At 55.2% G+C, this 19,201-nt stretch overlaps 1 protein-coding gene across 5 annotated transcripts; it reads right to left on the reverse strand.

Moving 5' to 3' along the window:
• Window positions 1-844: 844 nt before the first annotated feature.
• On the reverse strand, window positions 845-18,707 carry PRRX2 (paired related homeobox 2). Of its 5 annotated transcripts, none has more exons than XM_085521353.1 (5): window positions 18,604-18,707; window positions 16,557-16,753; window positions 3,736-3,920; window positions 3,439-3,617; window positions 2,615-2,998 (listed from the first exon to the last, which is right to left on the reverse strand). In XM_085521353.1, the coding sequence occupies exons 2-5, from the start codon at window positions 16,657-16,659 to the stop codon at window positions 2,863-2,865; spliced, it is 603 nt and encodes a 200-aa protein (XP_085377479.1). In that variant the 5' UTR covers window positions 16,660-16,753; window positions 18,604-18,707; the 3' UTR covers window positions 2,615-2,862. The 5 variants fall into 5 exon arrangements, with proteins under 5 accessions (XP_015734864.1, XP_085377479.1, XP_085377477.1 ...); XM_085521351.1 differs by lacking the exon at window positions 18,604-18,707 and adding an exon at window positions 17,655-17,767; XM_085521352.1 differs by lacking the exon at window positions 18,604-18,707 and adding an exon at window positions 17,377-17,446.
• Window positions 18,708-19,201: the final 494 nt, after the last annotated feature.

Below are 19,201 nucleotides of genomic sequence, written 5' to 3' on the forward strand. Positions count from 1 at the left end.
CTGGGACAGCACAGGCAAGAAATTAATGACGTATTTCCAGCAGCAAATAGTCATGAATCAATGGAGAATCTGCACAGTTTCCACGTGCACCTCTTGCATTTTGCCTGCCACTTTATAGCTCATGTCCTACAACTCATTCCTATGAGGCTCACTCCTATGTTCCTGCCCTTCTGATCCATGTTAGCTTGTGAATCACCACCTGGTTCACTGTGGTGCTGCCCACCTCGGTGCACAGGATGGAGCCTGGAAGAGCTGCACTTGGTGCTGATGTGGGCTCCTGGCACTGCTGATGCTCAGCCATCACTAAGCACTGAGAGAAGCGTGTGCTGTGAGAGACCACCTCCTCCTGTCCCAAAGCAGGTCTACATCTCCTTTCTGTATTTCTTGTCTGGTTCTCAAGGCCAGGCCACATGCTGCTCTCTGCTGTGACTGCAGATGATTGCACATCCCAGCAGGACTCCTTGCCCATGACGTCTGTGGAGCACTACTGAGCTCTTAAAGGCTTTCACCCATATTTGTGCTGCGGGACGGGAGCTGACAGCTCAGCAAGGAGGAGCTCTGCCCCCATCCCCATCCCCATCCCCATCCCCATCCCCATCCCTCCTCAGCCCATTGCTGCACTGCTGGGGGAGATGTTGCTCTGACAGCGTGGATGCCCAGTACTGCTTGGGGGGGGGGGGGGGTGATCTCCTGGCTGTGGGGGGGGTCAGCACTTCCAGCCCCTCTGTCCAGCAGTAGGACTGGGATGTGGGATCAAGGTTCCCTGCCCTCATGGGACCCCAATGTTTTACCTCCACCCCCCCCAGTGGTGTGAGCACTGCTCTGCACACACACAGACACGTCCTTACTCAGTAAAATATTTATTCCTCCGTTATTTCACAAGAGTTGTTTTTACAAAAACCAAAACCAAAACCTTACAAAAATCTCCAAAAAACACAAACATGCAAAAAAAAAATTAATAATAATAATTATTATTATTATTTAAAAAAAAATCAAAAATCCATCTTGTTAGAAGCAATTGAAATGTACAAATGACAAAGGGAGGGAGCTGGGATGACAGACCACCATCCCTCCATCCTGATGTCCCTCTTGTTGAGGCTGTGATGCTGAGGGATGCTCCACCTTAAGCCAAGAGCGTGGCAAGGGAGGGACCCAAAGATGAGAAAGGCATGTTTTCCAATATATATATATATACATATAGATATTTAGTGAAGAAATATTTATTCCCTGCTATTTTATTTTTTTTTTTAATTTCTTTTAGGTTTACAGAAACAGCATCTGCAAACTATTACATGGGTTTATTTTCATTAATGCTCTCAAAGAGGCAGCGACATTTATATCCCTGTGGTTTCATCTTGTATAACTGAAGGGGGGGGGGGAAAAAAGGAGCCCTGTGCTTTCCATGGGAATGGGACCCCCCGGCCCAGCGCTGTTCCTTGGGGTGGGGGTTTGCTCTGCAGGGGCTCCTCTGCCTGCATGGCAGTGCTCAGCATTGTGGGATCCCCATGAAGTCTCACTCTGGGGAGATCTGCCCTCCCCACCTGGCACACACAGGGGACACCGTGGCCACCGAGGACCAGATGTGGCTTTCCCTGGTGGGAAAGGGAGAGGAAGCTCCTGTGGGCAGGATGTGGGGGGCTCTTGGGTGGGTATACAAAGTGGTTTGGGAGCTTTTGGCCTCGGCATCTCATACTGATGGGTGTTGATCTCGATGGCTGTTGTGGTCATCCTTGGGTCCAATGCTACATTCACTTGTTATCAGCCCCACTGTGCTGGATAGACAAAGCACTCCTAGAAGAACAGGGTTGGTTGGCTGCTCGGATGCTGCTCCTTGCAGTGGGTGATGGAATAGTGCTCCATTGGGTTTGTCCATGGAGTCAGTCCCCCATTACCCCAACGCCGGCTCATCCCACATTGCTGCAGTGCCACCATTGGAAGTTTTCTTCCCACCTCGCAACCAAGAGCCCCCTTGCTGGGCTGTGTGTTGTGGTTGGGAGTACAGCTTCCTTTATTCAGAGACACAGAAAACACCCCATGGAGCCTCCAGCCCTGCGCTCTGTGGCCCATCTGCAGAGCGGCCGCTGGGGATGCTGTGCCTCCGGAAGATGAAGCCTGCTCTGCCCTTGGCACGAAGCACAGGGAGCCGCCTACTCAGCTGAAACCAACAGCTTTTTCCAATTTTCTCTTTCCCTGGGCTGGTTCAATGACCCGGGGCTCTGCAGAACTGCTGGCAAACCCGCAGATGTGGGGCGGTGGTGCCTGGATGGGGTGCAGTGATGTGTTTCCCTCCCCACCCCCCTTCCACACTTTACAGGCATTGGGGACCCAGCTGTAGGCTTGCAATGGTCCCACTGCACCCCACGGCTGGCAGTGCATGAGGAGGTGAAGGCCCAGCATAAAGGGGGGCTCTAAAAATTGGCATCGTGCAGCATCGCGATCGTCCCAGCGCTGCGTGCCGTCCCTGTGGGAGGAGAAGACCCAATAACGCTTTGGCTCTCCAGGCAAGATACCCAAATTGGTCAAATCCAAAAGTCCAAGATCCTTCCATGTTTGGAAGCAAATTCTTGATCGCTTGGTAAGTCTGTTTGTCCTTGAAGAGCGCGTGGGGGGTATGTGTGTGTATATATAGCCTTTATTATAAGGGTGTGCAGAAAAGCGAGTTTCTAACCAAGTTTGCTCCATATGTGGCTATAGCGATGTGCCACTTCTGGCTGGGACTTGACTCTACCTTCAAGAGGGAAGAGGAGAGGAGAGGTGCTGGGACATCAGATGAGCACTGCGTGGGGCGGGCAGCGGGTTGGTGCCAATCAGTACAGGATCCCCACGTCGAGTCCTGGATGAGGCCATGGGGATCTTCCCCGGTCAGTTCACAGTCGGCACCTGGTTCTGATGCAGGCTGAACTCTTTGGCTTTGAGGCGCAGGCTGGCGATGCTGTTGGCCATGTTCACCCCTTGGGTGGGCGTCGCGGTCCCGCTGGAGCTGTAGGATGGCACAGTGCTGCAGGGGGAGCAGAGAGGGGTAAGGCACAGCCCATGGGGAGGCCCCACATCCCTCTGGCTTCCCAGGCTGCATTGGTGGCTCCCTCTTGGACATCTCCCATCTTTAGCACTTTTATGTGGCTAGACGCATGTGGGAACCCCACAAAGTATGTGCCAGGAAGCCATGGCCTTCACATTAGGAGAGCTGGGAGCTGAAGGGTCTCGCTTCTCCTCCTACACTGGCATGTGGGAAGGGTCAGTGCAGGCCAGGAGGGTCCCTCATGAGAACCAGGCCTCCTCCCATCCACAAAACACTTGGTGGGGACTGGCAGGAGCTCCCAAGGTGATCCCCAGTTACATCCCACCTCTCACTCCTTTAACCCTGCAAATCTCCTTGCATCCCCACCAGCAGCACAGGGCTCCCAGGGAGGTGGGTTTGGTCCCACATCCTGCACCCACCTGTATGGGGAGGAGCTGCTCCATGAGAGGTACTCGGGGCTGAGCGCGGTGGGCCGTGGTGCCATGGGCTGCTCAATGGCTGCCTCCTGGCTGTAGGACTTGAGGAGTGACGCCGATCTGTTGGCCAACATCGCCCTCTCATTACGGCGAAACTTGGCCCTCCGGTTCTGAAACCAAACCTGAGTGGGGAAGGGGAGATGTTAATGAGACCTGGGTTGAGCGGGGATGTCCCTGTGTCCATCCCACCACCCAGACCCTGGTGCTGTGTGAGGATGGAGATGGAGGGGTCTGTCCCACCTGGACTCTCGCCTCGCTGAGGTTCACCCTCCTGGCCAGCTCCTCCCGCACGAAGGCATCAGGGTAATGAGTCCTCTCAAAGACCCTCTCCAGAGCCTGCAGTTGGCTGCTGTTGAATGTGGTGCGGTTCCTCCTCTGCTTCTTCTTCCTCTTGGCCACCCCACGGCTCGGGCTCAGGCTCTCACCTGGGGGAAATCACAGCAAAAGCCCCATGAGACTCCACAGCAGCCACCTTCCTAAAGCTTCAGTCTTCATAGAAAGCAACAAATTAAACCCCAAAACACCTCAGAGATCCCCCATCCCCAACAACGTGTGGAGCCACAGCCCATACTCATGGTACCACCAGACCTCATCCACACACCATGAGCAAACACAACCACAGCCCTCGGAGTTCAGCTTCCTCCATGCTAATTTCTGCCTTTCCTTGCCCTCAAAATCACCAAGTGGTTTGATTGGTTTCACCACATCAACCTTGGGCTTCCTTCCAGGCTGAGATAAACCTGTTTTTTGCCACTAAGATCAAGTATAGGCAAATTTGTGGGGAAAAAATAATGGATACCCAATCCCTGCCTTCATGGGAAAGACATCTTGCTGTCGGTATTCCTGGTGGAGGTACTGGGTAATTATTTTTTTCCCATTAATAAAGCATCTGGATCCAATCTGTACCTACTGGTGGGAAAGTATTTTGGAATTATTTGAGATGTTAATAGCTTTATGGCATCGCTCTGATTCATAGCAGGGTTATATTGGGGTTTTCTGTTCTGTATCAGTGCAGAGGCCGCGATGGCAGGAATTACTGCTCCCTGAGCGTGCAGAGGAAATAAATACTTGCTAATAAACTATCTTGGTACTTATTAAATAGATGTGCAGCATTTCGGGGTGATTCTTGAGTGAGGAACAAAATCTGCTGGAAGGGATATTAGCTCCCCTGCTTTGAGGCAATATGAAGCAGGAAGAAAGTAGAAGTTTCAAGATTGTCTTGGCCTGTAATTCTGAATAACCACTAAACCTCTGCCATTAGGTTTCCAAGAGATCCTCCATTAACTTTGCACTGGGAATGGCCCATGCGGCCATAGATAGGACATGAACTTCTTGGTAGGGTGAGGGTACCAGGGCTGGTGCCTGAGATACACACGGGTTTGGGGCCTCTTTCCCAGCCAGGAGAATGCAGGCTGCTCTTTGCTGCAGTCCACATAAAGGCTCACTACTAAAATTCCCCAGATTCCCTCCAGCTCTCGTTTCTGCTGCTCCAAATGCTCTGCCAGTCTCCGCTTTCCAGTTGCCCCTTTTAGTTAAACTCCTTTTTTGGTCCTGTTTTTCCTCAGAGAGCTAACGAGCTGCTGGATTAAAATACACAGAGTCCAGCCATGGTCGACCCGGAGTTTCCTGGGGCTGGGACTGAGCTGGTGCCATCTCTGGAACCAAGGCTTGGGTCAGAACCTGGGGTCAGAAGCCAATGGTCCTCAACAGAATCTGATGAAATGCATAAATTAAATTTATTAACCCCATTTGATTTTCATCCTGGTTTAAATTCTGGCTGTTGGACCTGAAGCTCAGATTGGATAGCAGGGAAAAAATTGTGCCTAGGAAAAGTGATGATGCAGCGGCACAGACTGCACAGGGGTGGGGGGTCACTGTCCATGGAGGTGTTCCAGTGGAGATGTGGCACTGAGTGACACATCAGTGTGTGTGGGGATGGGGGGGAGGTTGGGGATGGGGATTTTGGGTTTTTCCAACCTGAATGACTCTGTGATTATGTGACTTTTCCATAGGTGATGGCTTCTCTTGCCCGCCCTAAATTGTCCAAAAGAAAATAGGATTTCTTAAGTTTCCTCTCCCTAAATGCCCGTGTCCTCTGCTGAGCTTGGAGATGAGGCTCAGTGATGAGCGCACATCTTGTCCCCATTAACCCCACCATGAAGCCTTTCTCAGACAAAGAACGGCAGGACCAGATAAACGCTGCCCTCACTGGGGGCAGTCATCACTTCTATAAAGGATAAAGCAGGGCAGCTTTACAGAGATGAGCATCACAAACTGCCCTGCAGTACTCACCAGGGGAGCGAATTTTACCACAACCACCTTCACCATAACCTTCATGGGGGAATAACATTTCTGTTCCCCGATGGGCTTCCGAGAGCTGTAATTGCCCAAAGTCAATAAGAGCTCAACAATGTGTCGCTTTCGACCCCAAAAAGCAATATTTGGGGAGGCTGGGGGGGAGATATTGGTGAAATCCAAACCCTTGCATTTGTCAGCTCTAATTTTGGGGGGGTTGATGGCAGTGTGGTGGAGGCATTGGCTTGATTGTCCAAGCAGAGGTCAGAGGGGACGCCTCAGCAACCCCTGCTTTCCCTTCGGTGTATTTACTTTCCACTGATTACAATTTCCGCCAAAGGGGAAAAAAGAAAGCAGGAGAAGGGGGGAAATGGGAGGGATAACGTTACTGAATAATGAAGGACGACATCAGGGATGGAAGGATGAGGGGGGCTCAGCAGCCCCATGGATCATGGTGGGACTTGTCCCATGGTTCCAGCCCTCAGGACACCAGGACCACAGAGAACAGCCCCGCAGAGGGGAGCAGGGAGTGCGTGGTCATGCACCATTTGCAAAACCAATGGCCCCAGTGCTGCTGGGTCAGGGCGTGTTGATTTAGCTGAGCACGGAGCAAGCTCGCTTTTCCAGCTCTTGCCCTCTTTCCCTGTGTTTTCCATAGGAATGATGTGTCAGGAGCCCCAAACCAGCCACCAGTGAGGGCTGTAAGCGGGTGATGTGCACTGCAGCACAGTGACTCACGCAGGATTTCCACCCCAGCTCTGCTTTGACTTCCAACCTCCACCAGCAAGCACCCAGTGATGCTGTGCCACCCCCAGCTCACTGAGATGCTCACGTCTTCCATTCCCAATGGTGTGGAGCTCCACACCAGCCACAGCTTTTTGCTGTTGCATTATTTTGCACGTTCCATTTGTTTGCCAAAGACCTTTAAGCCTGAAATTCCGACCCCCCCACCCAGATGATCCAATCTGCTGTACCATTTACTTTCCTGCTCCTCCTGGAATGGCATTTTTGTGTTGGCTTTCCCCCCCCCCCCCCCCCCCCCTTCCTTCTTTCTTCTTCTCGGGTATAATTTAAGGGTTGAAATAGCCTGGAGGGAATTAGCTGTAAATTCTTCCTAAGACAAATAAATTCAGCCCTCTAAGTTTCTACGTTTTTCAAACTGTTGAGAGACATTTTGGGTTTGTTTTACTTGAAATAATGATCATGGCATATCTGACCCTCAGGCTGCAGCCGGCTCTAACCAAATAAATAGCTTTTATTAATTAAGGTTTATCCTTAACAAATAAAACCCCAATTTGATCTCGGCCGGCTGAATTAGCAAAAATAAACAACTGGTTCTCCGGGCACTTGATGTGGATTTAACAAATTAACGCTGGGCCTTCATCAGGGAAGCCGCAGGGTGGTGGAGGCCTTTTACAGCCAAGAAATCCTTTGGAAAAACAATGTCTTTCGTTTCTCCCATGGTCTCTCTCGGTAAACATGTGGACTCCCTTCATCCCTTTATATACTCCAGGGAAGCGAGGCGAGCTCCAGCGATGACGTCCAGCGAGCTCCATGTGCTCCATTAACCGGTTCCTTGCGGCCATCAGGAGGAAGCGCTGCCCTTGGGGTCGTGATGGGGTTGAGCAGAGCTCTCTGCCCTGGGAATTCCCACCCCCAGGGGTTCCCCGTTATCCAGATCCCTTTTTCCCACAGCTTACAGGCTGAAGGTGTGGGCACATTGAGTTGGGTTTGTACTTGGCCACGAGTGTGGCAAAGGATGGAGACATAGCGGGGATGGTGTCTGACTCATATAGTAGGGCACAAAGATGGCCACGGGAGCAAAGATGGAAACCACTGGAAACCACCCACCCCACTGCAGGTGCTGATATCCCCAAACCACCTCCAAAAGCCCAAGGAAGGTAAGAAGCACACTTTGCTTGGGACAATGCTGCGCCATTCAGAGCCACCTCAGGAGCCCCAAAAAGGCATGGGGATGGGGGTCTGGGGCTGCCATCCTCCTCAGGGCCCTTCTGCTGCCCCATCCCATCCCACAACTCCTCCCTCCCCTTCCAGCCCAGCCCCAGCTCCCTATATCCCAATAAATCCAGAAGCTCAATGGGAGCAGGAGATCCTGGGGGGGTCCAAATGTGCTGAGTCCGAAGGAAACTTTCTCGGATCAAGTGGCGGATGTTAAAAATTTAAGAGAGGGGTAAGTCTCAGCTACCGGAGAAACATTACAGCAAAATGTTTCCGAGGATGTTTCACCTCATTAATTGTGAAAAAACTGAAACGCTGACACGTTTTTACAGGCTGCCAGTTTTGCTGGGGGAAAAGTGTCTCTGTTATAAAGGAGCAGCAAAAAGCCCGTACCAAAAAAAAGAGGCCAAGGCCGTCCCGGGAGGGTCTTAGCTCCGCTCACTGACAGGCAGCAGCTGGCTGCTTTATGGTCATGGGGTTTGCTGCTGCACCAGCCAGCAACCACCCAGCGCTGCAGATGGATGAGTTTGGACAGCATCCTGCACAGAGGTGCTCCATGAGCATCCCCCGTCGCTGGGGATGGTGTGGGCACTGGGCACCCATTGTGGCCCAAATGAACTGGGAGAGCACTGGGTGTCATTCTGCATCCCTGCAGGGCTGTGCTTGGAGCCCTGTGCTGGCTGCTGTGCAGCACCAAGCTGCTTTTTGGCACAGCCTGTCTTTAGTGTAGGAAGCATGATGGGGCCATGTAGATCATGAGGGTTTGGGGACCAGAATGGAGCTTGTTTGGTTTCCCCAGGGCCAAGGGCCTGATCTTGCCTTTCCCTTCACCAGAACAATCCCACCACAGGGAGAAAACCCCATCCCACGTGGCAGCAGGGTGGCACCAACCCAGGGCATCAACATCACACATCCCTTGGGCTCAGTGCTGCATGTGCCATGTCCCCTCCTGGAGCCATCAGCTGCAGCATCACATGAGGCTTTGGGAGCCAACAAGAGCACCATGAGCACACTGAGGCACCCACCCGGGCTGCAGTCTTGCTGTTTCCCAGCGCCCTTGCTGCTGCGCATTGAAATAGCTGAGCACAGAGCCTGGCAGAGCCATGATAGCTAACAGATGTGTGAGCAGTGCACGAGGAAACGCTCTGCTCAGGCCCTGTGGATGGAGGAAGCCGGGCTGCAGGAATGGACAGGGCTGTGACAGTGCTGGAGCTGCAGCGGGATGGGATGTGGGGATGGACTGTGCTGGGATGGCTGACACCGGGGTGGGAGGTGATGCTGGGATAGACCTCACCATACTGCAATAGCAAAACTCAGCTCTGGCTGCAAAGTGCTTTTCCCTGGGGGTGCCCATCCAGGTACAGGGAGGGTGACACGGTGTTTAGGACATACAACTAATCAGGCAGGGCTGCATAGCAGGAGTGGCTGGCTGCCAGCCAGAGGCTCCTGACATGACAATCCCAGCCTTCCTCCCCCACGGCAAAAAAACTGAAAACTAAAAAGAAAAAAAGGAAAAAGAAAAAAAAAAAGGTGATTTCTTGAAATTTAATAAGCAAAAGCCCATAGAGAGGCCGCCCCAATGGCATCTGGCACTGAAACCCAACACCAGTCCTCCAGGTTAACATGCTGCCCTAATTGCATCAGGGTCATTGCCAAGATCGAGGGAAGAAAGCATATGGGGACCAGGGGACAGCCCCACGGGGTGCCCCCTCAGGCAGCTGGAGGCAGCAGGACCAGACCCTGGCACCCACTCCCCCCATCTCCATCTTTTTGCAGCCAAAAGGGCATTTTCCAGGCGGAGATGCCACCGAGCCCCACTCCAACACCAATCACCTGCCCCAAACCCATCCTGCAGCCCACAGCCACCACTGGAGCATCCCAGGATGGGGTCACCAACACACTGGGGTGGTGTGATGGTGGCTGTGAGCCCCTGTCCCCATACCCCACTCTGAGCACCCCATGGGCACGCACGTACTCATCCCACAAACCCTCTCCAGCGAGCAGCATTGCCGTCCTTCGGTCTGGTTTTCATTTGAGGTCGGTGGCCCCTCGCCAAATTTATTGTAAAACATTCATTTTAATAAGTGGCTCGTATCTTTTCTCCCTCTTTTTTTTTTTTCTGCTTTCCCCCAGACCAAACCCATTTAACTATTTGTGGGTTAACACACAGCCCCGCTGGGCGCAGGTGTGATGATGCTGGGGGATGAGAGAGGGCTGTGTTGGGGTCCTGCTCACACACAGTACCTCAGAGCTGAGACCCCTCTATTCATCACACCACTGCCATCCCTCCTGTCTCCTTCTTGCCACACTGAGACCCCCGAGACCCACCCAGGAGCTCAGTGTGGTCACACTGGAATTAGTGCTGGGTGCAGCTCAGCCACCTCTGGGTGCTCACTCACAGATCCCATAAAGCACAATGCGCTCCCCCAAAGGCTTTGACAGATCTGCTTGATATGTCACGATAGGGATCTGACTGCGTGATGTCACGATACAGAACAGCCACAGAAAACCATGACACACAACCTGCTGGGGTTGGAGCATGAAGGGGATGGTGCCTGGTGGTTCCGTTCTGACAATTGTTTCAGGTTTTATACACCTCTAATACCAACAGAAACACTTCAGCCTCTTTTAATTCAAACAAAAACAGGGGGTTGGTTTCTTTTTGTTTTGGAAGGGAGGGAGCTGGGTCTTTTCCTTCAGTTAAAATTCCCCCCGAGGTCTTTACAGCCCCCAAATCACAGACACGTGGCTGCCAAACTGAAAATGGAGGGGAATGGGTGTCCCACATGGCCATGAAGCCGTGCTGATCCATGCACACCAGGGTGCAGCAGGACCCCTCCATTCATTCCCTGCTCAGAGGGGATGCCACATTGCTGTCCCTGTCACAATGCCCTGCACTGCTTGGGGTGCCCAGCCCAGCCCCGCAATGCTCTGTGTCCCCTGTGGGACCCCTCTGCATGGCTCAGGGTGCACTGTAACCTCCCCATCAATGTTTTGCACAGCTCACGGTACAATACAACACCCCCCCCCCCCATCTTAATACTGCAATGCCCTGCACAGCTTGTATACAATGCAACTTTCCCCCCAACACCGCAACACCCTGAACAACTTGTGTGCAATGCAACTCCCCCCCACACTACTGCAATGCCCTGCACAGCTTGAACGCAATGCAACCCCCCCCCCCCCACACCATCAATGCTTTGCACATCTCCAGGTGCAATACAACACCCCCTGAACACTGCAGTGTCCCGGGCACAATGTGATCCCCCCCACACACCCCATCCATACCTTGCTCAGCTGCTATGCAAACCAACCTCCCCTCCACCATCAACTCTACCCTATAGGGTGCAATTCAACCCCCCCAGCACACACACACACACACCGCCATGCCCCCGGGGAGGCACAACCCCTGCAGCAATGCCTTCTCTCCCCCTTTGTGCATCCCCCCCCCAACCCTGCAGCTGTGCCAGGAGGGCCGTGCCCCCCACCCCCTCCCCACACCCCTCCTGCCATGTGCTCCCCCGCTCCCCTGCCATGTGCAAGCCAGTTTCCTCGCGTGTGAAGGCGGCAGCCTCTCAGCTGCAGTGGCTGGAAAGGACGGCGCCTGAGCACATCTGGTTCAACGCGAGCGCCTGGCGCCTGGCTTAGCCGCAGTCTCCATTCGGAGACGCACAGACTTTAATAGACTCATACAATTCTTCCTGATCTATCACTGCAGCCGCAGCTGAAAAGCTGCTTTATTATACCCGCTCCAAAGGGGGAAGAGGAGGGAAGGGGAGGGGGATGGCGGCTGCCACTGCCGCTTTCTGAAGGCTGAGGAGCTCCACGGCTTCTCCCCTCAGCACGGGGGGCACCTCGTTCGGTCTCCAGCTCAATTAGAACCCGCCCGGTGCCATGCATCGCCCAGGGATGGGCTGCAGGGTGGGGGCTGCGCTCTGCCATCCTTGTGTCCCCAGGGGTGTTCCCAGCCTGTGATGGGGCAATGTGCTCTCCAAAGAGTCCCCTTTAGCCCCAAACCCATCATCCTCTTTTCCCCCATATAGCTCAGAAGGGTTTGATCCTTACCCCCCCCCCCCCCTCAATGTTTCTGATGCCCACCCAATGCTCCTCAGCAGTCTTTACATTGGATGACCCCTTTGGCCAGAGAGGGGTGCTGAGAAGGGAAGGTCTCTGCGTGGTGTAATGATGGGAACACATCAAGGGTTGGGGCTTTAGAAAAATATCTCCAAAATGTGGGGGTGCCCCTCTCCTGTGGGCACTGGAAGTTGCCTTGAAAGCCCTACTCAGACCGTTCCTATGGGTTTTCCCATTCCCATCCTCCCCGGACATTGCTGACCCCATGTCAAGCAGATCCATGACAAACCCAAATCCCTGACCCCTCCTGTCTCATTTTAAAGGATGCTCTAGGCTTCCCCACAGCACAGTGATGCTATCCCAGCCCCGCTGTCCCCCCACCCCCCCCCCATAGGATAAACCCTTCCAGCTGCAGATGGGAACCCGATGCCAACCAGGGGACTTCACCACAGCAAAGCAGCCAGCCCCATCCTGCCCCCAGCCCCATCCCTTCAGCTCCATCACTTCCCAGCCCCAGCGGGAGGGGGATGGGGGGTGGAGAAATTGCCCAGTGCCGGAGGAAAGCAGCGCTGGGAAAGGGGGTGACAGCCCCACTCCCTGGGAGGGAGGAAGGGTTCCTAACGAGGCAGCCTCAAAGCTCTAAATCATTTCATCAGCCTCCCAGCTACAGACACACGCCCAGGCTCTCTTAAAATGCTGATTCGTTGAAATTCACCCATCTTGGCCGCGTGGAGTCAAAATTTCATATTTTTCCCGTGAATCAGCCCCATTCCCTGAAATAACAGCCCGAAAGGAGAGGGGAAATAGTCTCGCCCTGAGCTGTTCCTGATCACAGCAGACACAACAGCCGGGGGGCAGTGAGGTGTCCCTGTGTCCATAGGGCTGTGGGGGCTCCTAATGGACCCCCACATCCCCACTGCACCCCTGTCCCCTCCATAGCACCGCAAGAGGTTTTCAGCCCTGTTCCTATGAGCATCTCTGCTCCAGGGGGAGAAAAATCACAGCACTGAGAACTAAGGGAGGATGGGGGGGGGGGGGGAATGGGACTTTCCTGGCCCAGCCAGGCATTCGGTTTAGGATTTTTCTCCCTCCCAGCACATGCTGCAGGGGGTGTCCTACAGCCCCTATGGGGGTGTTCAGCCCATCTGTGGGCAAACTAACCCAAGTCAGAGCCCAAGTGCTGCTGATCTACTAGGGCCTGAATGCAGCCCAGGGCATGGAGCATCCCCTGCCATGCAGGGAGGAGTGTGACAATGATCCTGTGGCATCCCCTGGGGTCAGAGGAGGATGGAGGAAGGTTGGTACTGGGGTGTTTCCTTGACAGAAACTCCATTTAGAAATGGGATCCCTTTTTGCCCACACCCACACCTGGCAGCTGTTTGTGTTGTTTCTGGGTTCTTTTTGCAGGCTCTGACCTACATCAGCCCAACCTCAGCCTCTCACCCTGCCTGTCCCATCAGAAGAGCATCGCTCCTGCCTGCTCTGTGGCTTTCCATGGACACCTGGGCACCAGCCCCAGCCTACCCACAGGGAGCAGGTCCCATGGCAGCAGCATGGGGTGACAGCGGTGGAAGGGCCCCATGTGGGGAGAGGAAGCCTTGCTGTAGGGCCTGCATCTCAGGCTGGGGGTCAGGGTTAAGGTGGGTCCTTCCCCAGAGCCCCTCATCTCTTTGACAGGGATGTGCTCGGATCCCCAGAGCGGCTGGAACTCATCAGTCTCTGCAATGGGACACGTCAGGCTCCCAGCCCCTCACATGTCACCAGCCCCACACTAAGTGCAAACAAATGGGGCAGGAGATCCCCGACAGCAGAGGATTAACGAATTAATTACAGGGCATTCATCAATGATCGATTAATCAATCAATATGTGTGACTGGTGCTGCACCATTAGGTGAGTGCTGGGCTTGTGCACTGAGCACAGACTGCATCCCCCTGCACAAAGGTGAGCTGCCTGTCCCGGTGTGTGCATCCCTCCTTGCATGATGTGGGCAATGTCCCCAAGCAGGCAATGGGAACAGAGATGGTGACACTGTCTGTGGGCATCATGGCCATGCAAGGCTTGTTCCTGTCCCAGATCTGTGTGCCACCCAGCATGGCCATACAAGGACTGAGCGGCTCTCATCCCTCAGCCCCCCCTTCAGTGCCACCCTGCCTGGCTCTGCTATGTGTGGACCATGCAGATGGGCACTCACAGCCGATGCTGTTTTGGGGAGCAGCACGGGACTGTGGGTGATGTAAATCCCACAGCTCAGCCCTGCTGCCTTTCTCAAGATGAAATAGGGTGCAAGCAACCCCAGCCCTCACTGGGCATCATCATTGTCTGGCGGGCACAACTGAGGGGTCCCCACATTGGGACCCCAAAACAAGCATTTAGGAAGGTAGGAAAAGCCCAGTGGAAAAGTGTCTCAGTGGGGGGCTGGGGGAAACCACTCAGCCCTGACCTCAGAAAAGATCCCTTGTCAATTTCCACTTTCATCAGGTCCTTACTTCACTTCTCCCTTCTCACCTGCCCTTGTTCATGACATTAGAACCAATTCACCATAGCATCGTCCCCTCAGTTGCACGGTGGGACCAAGGGGAATTTCTCTGCTCTGCACTCAGGTGATGGGATGGGGAATGAGCTGCTCTGCCCAGGGCTGTCCCCTCACCCCATCCACCTCCATCATCCACTACCGTCCCTTTTGGGAGCAGCCAAAACAGCACAGCCCCAAAGCGCCCATTGGAGACAGTGCCCAGCTCTGCTCCCACCCCCAGGCAGCACCAAAAGCAAGTTCATTGTTTGAAAAGCCATCAGTCAAGGCCCGCTGGCTAAAATTACCCTCCTGCTTTATCATCTTGAGAACATTAAGGGCTGTTGTTAACAGATGTTTCGCGTTACACATTATTTGTTAGTCTAATGAAAGGAGGTGAACAAGCTTTCAAGACCTCAGAAGTTGTGTGGAAGGGTTTGATGGGAGGCTGCACTGCTCCAGGGGATGATGAGGAGGATGAGGATGAGGATGGGGATGAAGATGGGGACAAGGATGAGCCCTCACTGCCCCTTTGGCTCTTCCTCCACTGCTGAGCTGTGCAGCTCTCGGCCTGCATCCGGGAGGAGGAAAAGATGAGATGGTGGAGAGGAAGATGAGGGAAAATGCCTTCACTTAAGGATGCCCATAACGGAGAACGTTACTCTCCTCTGCTGTCATCACACTGATGCCAAGAGCGTTGCAGATGCAAAGGCTGTGTGGCATTTATGATCCTTATCTTGGTTTAGGAAACTGCATCCCATACACTGGGCATTGGGTCCCACAAGCTGAGGTTTGCACCAACATCCTCATTCATCCTCCTGCAGGCTGCTTGCAGCTCCCATCGCTCAGGTATCTCCATCTGGGGTAACAAGAAATGCTTCCACTCTTGAGTTGCTCACATTGTCTTCAGCCCCATAACTTCACAGAAACAGGTGCCAGTGGGAAATATCCCCCCTAGTCCAGTGATGCCAAACACTGTAAGGCTTCTGCCCCATCAGGAATGGGTTTTTTGGGGTAAAAACTGGCCTTGGGAGGATCTGCCAGATCTGTCTCACTATGCCATGCTGCATGCAGCCCCTCCAGCCCCCCCAGTTGTACAGTCCCATTCACAGCCCCCATGGTCCCAAAGGCAATGCGGGAAGTGCAAACAAAACCCAAGGGAAGGGGAGGATGGATGGGAAACAACACCGAGAATCTCAGCTGCCAGCCCTGAAATCAGTACCCAGTGTCCTGAGCAGAGGGCAGAGCTGGGGTTCCAGTTGTGCTGGGAATAAGATGTGGTTGGGAAAAGGATGTTTCTGACCCAAATCACAACGTGAGGGCTGCTGGGGGGGACACAAGGATCCCTCTACTCTTCCCATGAGCCCCTCATTGCAGCTCTGTGGCTGGGGCATCTCTATACACCAGGTTGGCCCTGTGGCACGGCCAGCAGCGCCCCGGGGATGGAGCCCAAATCCCAGTCCAGGGCAGGTTTGGGGGTCCCGGGTCCGGGCTGGGGACAGGCAGTGGGTCTGCACCTCCACTCCCTTCTCCCTCCCACAACCCTACAGCTTGAGGGAGCTCTGGGAGCCTCCAGGTGCCCCTATAGCGGGTCTTTGCCTTCAGGTCGGGGCCAACCTTCTCGCTCGAGCCGGGATGCCGCCGGGTGGAGCGGGCTTGTCCCGTTCTAAGTTCGCCGGGACCGAACGCGGCGAAACCCAGAGCACCGGGGCACTCCCCGTTCCCAACCCGGCTCCTACCAGCCCCGAGGGGAGCGCCCGGACAAAGGCAGCTCCGTGCCGGTGTCCCGGTGCCAACGGCGGGGACCCGCAGCTTTCCTTTCCACCGGTCCCGGAGCCCGAGAACCGGGGCGGGGAGCGCCGGGAGGGCCAAGTAGTCCCGGGACAGACAGGGAGCTCGGCACCGTCCCGTCCCGGTGGCGGCGGGGAGGCGGCCGTTGCGGTGCCCGCGTCCCTCTGTCCCCACGGCGCGGTGTCCCCCTGTCCCGTCCGTCGGTGCTTTCTGTGTCCTGGCGGCTCCGATCCCACAGATATCCCAGATCCACCCCAACAACCCACGGCGACGGTGCCCCCACAACAGCCCCCACCCCACCTCGTGGGTACCCCGCGCCCCTTTGTCCCCCGCGCTCAGCCCTGCCCGGGGGGTGAGGGGGAGAGAGGGGCCACCCCACACCCCGAGGCTGCGGGTAGAGATGGGGGCCCATCCCGGGACTTCGGTACTCACCGTCCTGGGGTGCCGCCTCGCTGCCGCTGCTGCCTCCCGACGGCTCCGGCATGGCCTTACTGCCGGCGGAGGGTGGGGGGCCGGCGGGGGGGGCCCCGTTCATCCCGGCCGCCACCTCCTCCAGGTCTAGGAGATGGCTCACGCTGAAGTTTTTCCGGCTCTGAGGGTTTTCGGGCGGCTCCGGACCGCGCACGGTGCTGGGGGCGAACGGTTTGTCCATGGCGAAGGCTGACGGCGAGTCCATGGCTCCCACCCCCACCGGCCCGCAGCCCACCCCGAGGTGCCGGGCCGCTCTCCGGCCCCTTTCCCTTCTCCAACCCCCCACCAAATAATAATAAAATAATAATAATAATAATTAAAAAAATAATACAAATCCCGGCTGCCCTGCGAGTCCGGCTCCCTCCCCAGCCCCTGTTCCGCCTTGTGCTGACGTCTGGGGAAAAAACCACGCTCCCAGCCCAAACTTTCTTCCCCTGCTCTTTGCTCTGGAGCTGTTCAAACAAACGCCCCTACACCGAGCGGGGCGGCCCCTCGCCCCCCGGTACAACGACCCCCGGGGTGGGGGGGAATCACCCCCTGCGCATCCCCCCCCTCCAGCCCCGCTTTAAGTGCTTCTCTCAACAAGTGTAAGTGGCTGCGCTCCGTGGGGAGAGCCGCGCTTCTCCGACTCCAAATGGGGCTGCGAACGGGTCACCCCAAATGGTGACCCTCCGGGCCCACCCCTCCACCTACATCCCACCCTCCGGGCCCCCATCAACCCCGGAGCGAGGTCAGCTCCGTTGGGAACAGCCTGGCTCTCTCCCCTTAATGAGATAATTACGTCCTGCACCGCAGTTACGAACTCATAGGCTGCTTCCCTTGGGGTTAGAGAGAGAAACCTCCCTAATGAAAACCAGCCACCGGGCAGGGGGGGAAAAAGGAGCTTTTCCTCTTTAAAAATTCGACAGATAGAGGTGTGTGTGTGTGTCGATGTGTTCGTACGTAGGGACGGAGGAGGCGGCGTGTCCGGCTGCGGGGCGATGGGCTGAGGACGGGCTGAGCGCCGCACCTCGGACCCCCGCATCCCCCCCATCCCACACCCCGCGTGTCCCCTCTCACCGCCTCTATCTTCTCCACGCGGAATTTCCGAGCTCGCAGAACCCTTTCCCACCCATCCCAGCCCCCGGAGGAGCTGTTTTAACATTGGCCGTGAGCTTTCCTCGCTCTCTTTCCCTTCGAGCAGAGAGGGGAGCGCATTTCGATGCAATCCGCTGCTGCCAAATCTGATCTTCCTGACGGGGCAGCGGTTTCCCGGAGCTCCGCAGATTGAGGCTGAAGGCAGATTTTGGCAATCTACGAGTCCGCTGTGTGTGTTGGTGGGGGGGGGGAGCTCCCAGGGTGCTCAAACCCAACCCAACCCGTCCCAGCCTCCCTCTATTGAGGTTTATTGGCCTCAATGTTTGGCCCCGGGGTTGTGTTGCTGCAGCCCCGGCGTCCCCTCTGCTGTGTGACCGCGGGGATGGTGGCACCGCTCGGCCGCCCGCTCAGTGCCCGGGGGGGGCTCCGTGCACAGCCCCCCTTGACTCCTCATCGCCCTTTTCTCCCACTATAACCATCTCTTCCCAGCACGGAGGTGACGGAGCTGGAGGGACAACGTGGCCCTACGGCAGGAGGTGTCCCCTCAAAGCACGGGGTCCAGCCACCAATGTGACAATGGCTTCTGATGGGGGGCAGCCACGTGGACAGACCCCCCTCCTTCCCCTTCTGCTTATCCAGGGCCGACGTCTTTCATTCCATCCACGGCATTAAATAATTAAACGGAGGGGAATAATCACCAGCAAAACCCCCTCGGGTTCGCACTTCCTCGGGCCGTCTGACGGCCGATAGTTTCGGGGGCTGAAATTCGACCTTTTTAACATATATATACATCCATTCTGCAACGATCAAAGCGGATCGGAGCTCCAAAGGAAAGAAGTAGGAAGGGGGGGGAAAGAGAGGCCAAGCGTTTTCTTTACCCCGATCCTCGCGGCCGGCTGAAGTTTCTTTAGACACGCAAAGATTTACACACCTTTCTGCGGGGTGCCTGCAGTTCCCCGCCGATCCTCACGCATTTCCACGGGCAGGATAGGAACAGTAAAGCATTGAGAACCGAGGCGCCCTTCAGCCGTACCCCCGTCAGGCCCTTCAGAGGGGTGAGAGCCGAACGGCTTTAGTTTTTTTGATGTAGGGGTCAAAGTTGGGCTTTTTTTTTTCCCTTTTCCTTCCCTTTTGAAACCAAACAGTCGCTATTAATGCCATTTCCTTTGTAGCGGTAGGATTTAGCTTCTTTTTTGGAGGTGTGTGTGGGGGGGGTGTTGAAAAATGTGTTTTAAGTGCTTCAAACTGGTGCTGGCAAAAGGAGATCCCGGCGCAGCGGAGAGTGTTGGGTGGAAACTGAGCCAAGCACGTTCAGTGCACCTAACCCTGAGTGTACGGGCTCCAATCCCACTCTGTGGGGCAGAGCAGCACAGACCCCACTGCGATGCTGTCTGTGCTCCTTGGCGGGTTTCCCTCTTCGTTTTTCCCACCTTAAAACTGGACGAACTCAATGTAATCGAGGCGCAAAGAGAGACGTGGGGGTGATGCCCCATTGTGTCCTCCTATGGGGGGATCAGTGTCACACCATG

Source organism: Coturnix japonica, chromosome 21, assembly GCF_054131305.1.
Source record: "Coturnix japonica strain WE chromosome 21, WE-NBRP24, whole genome shotgun sequence".
NCBI classification, from domain to species: Eukaryota; Metazoa; Chordata; class Aves; order Galliformes; family Phasianidae; genus Coturnix; species Coturnix japonica.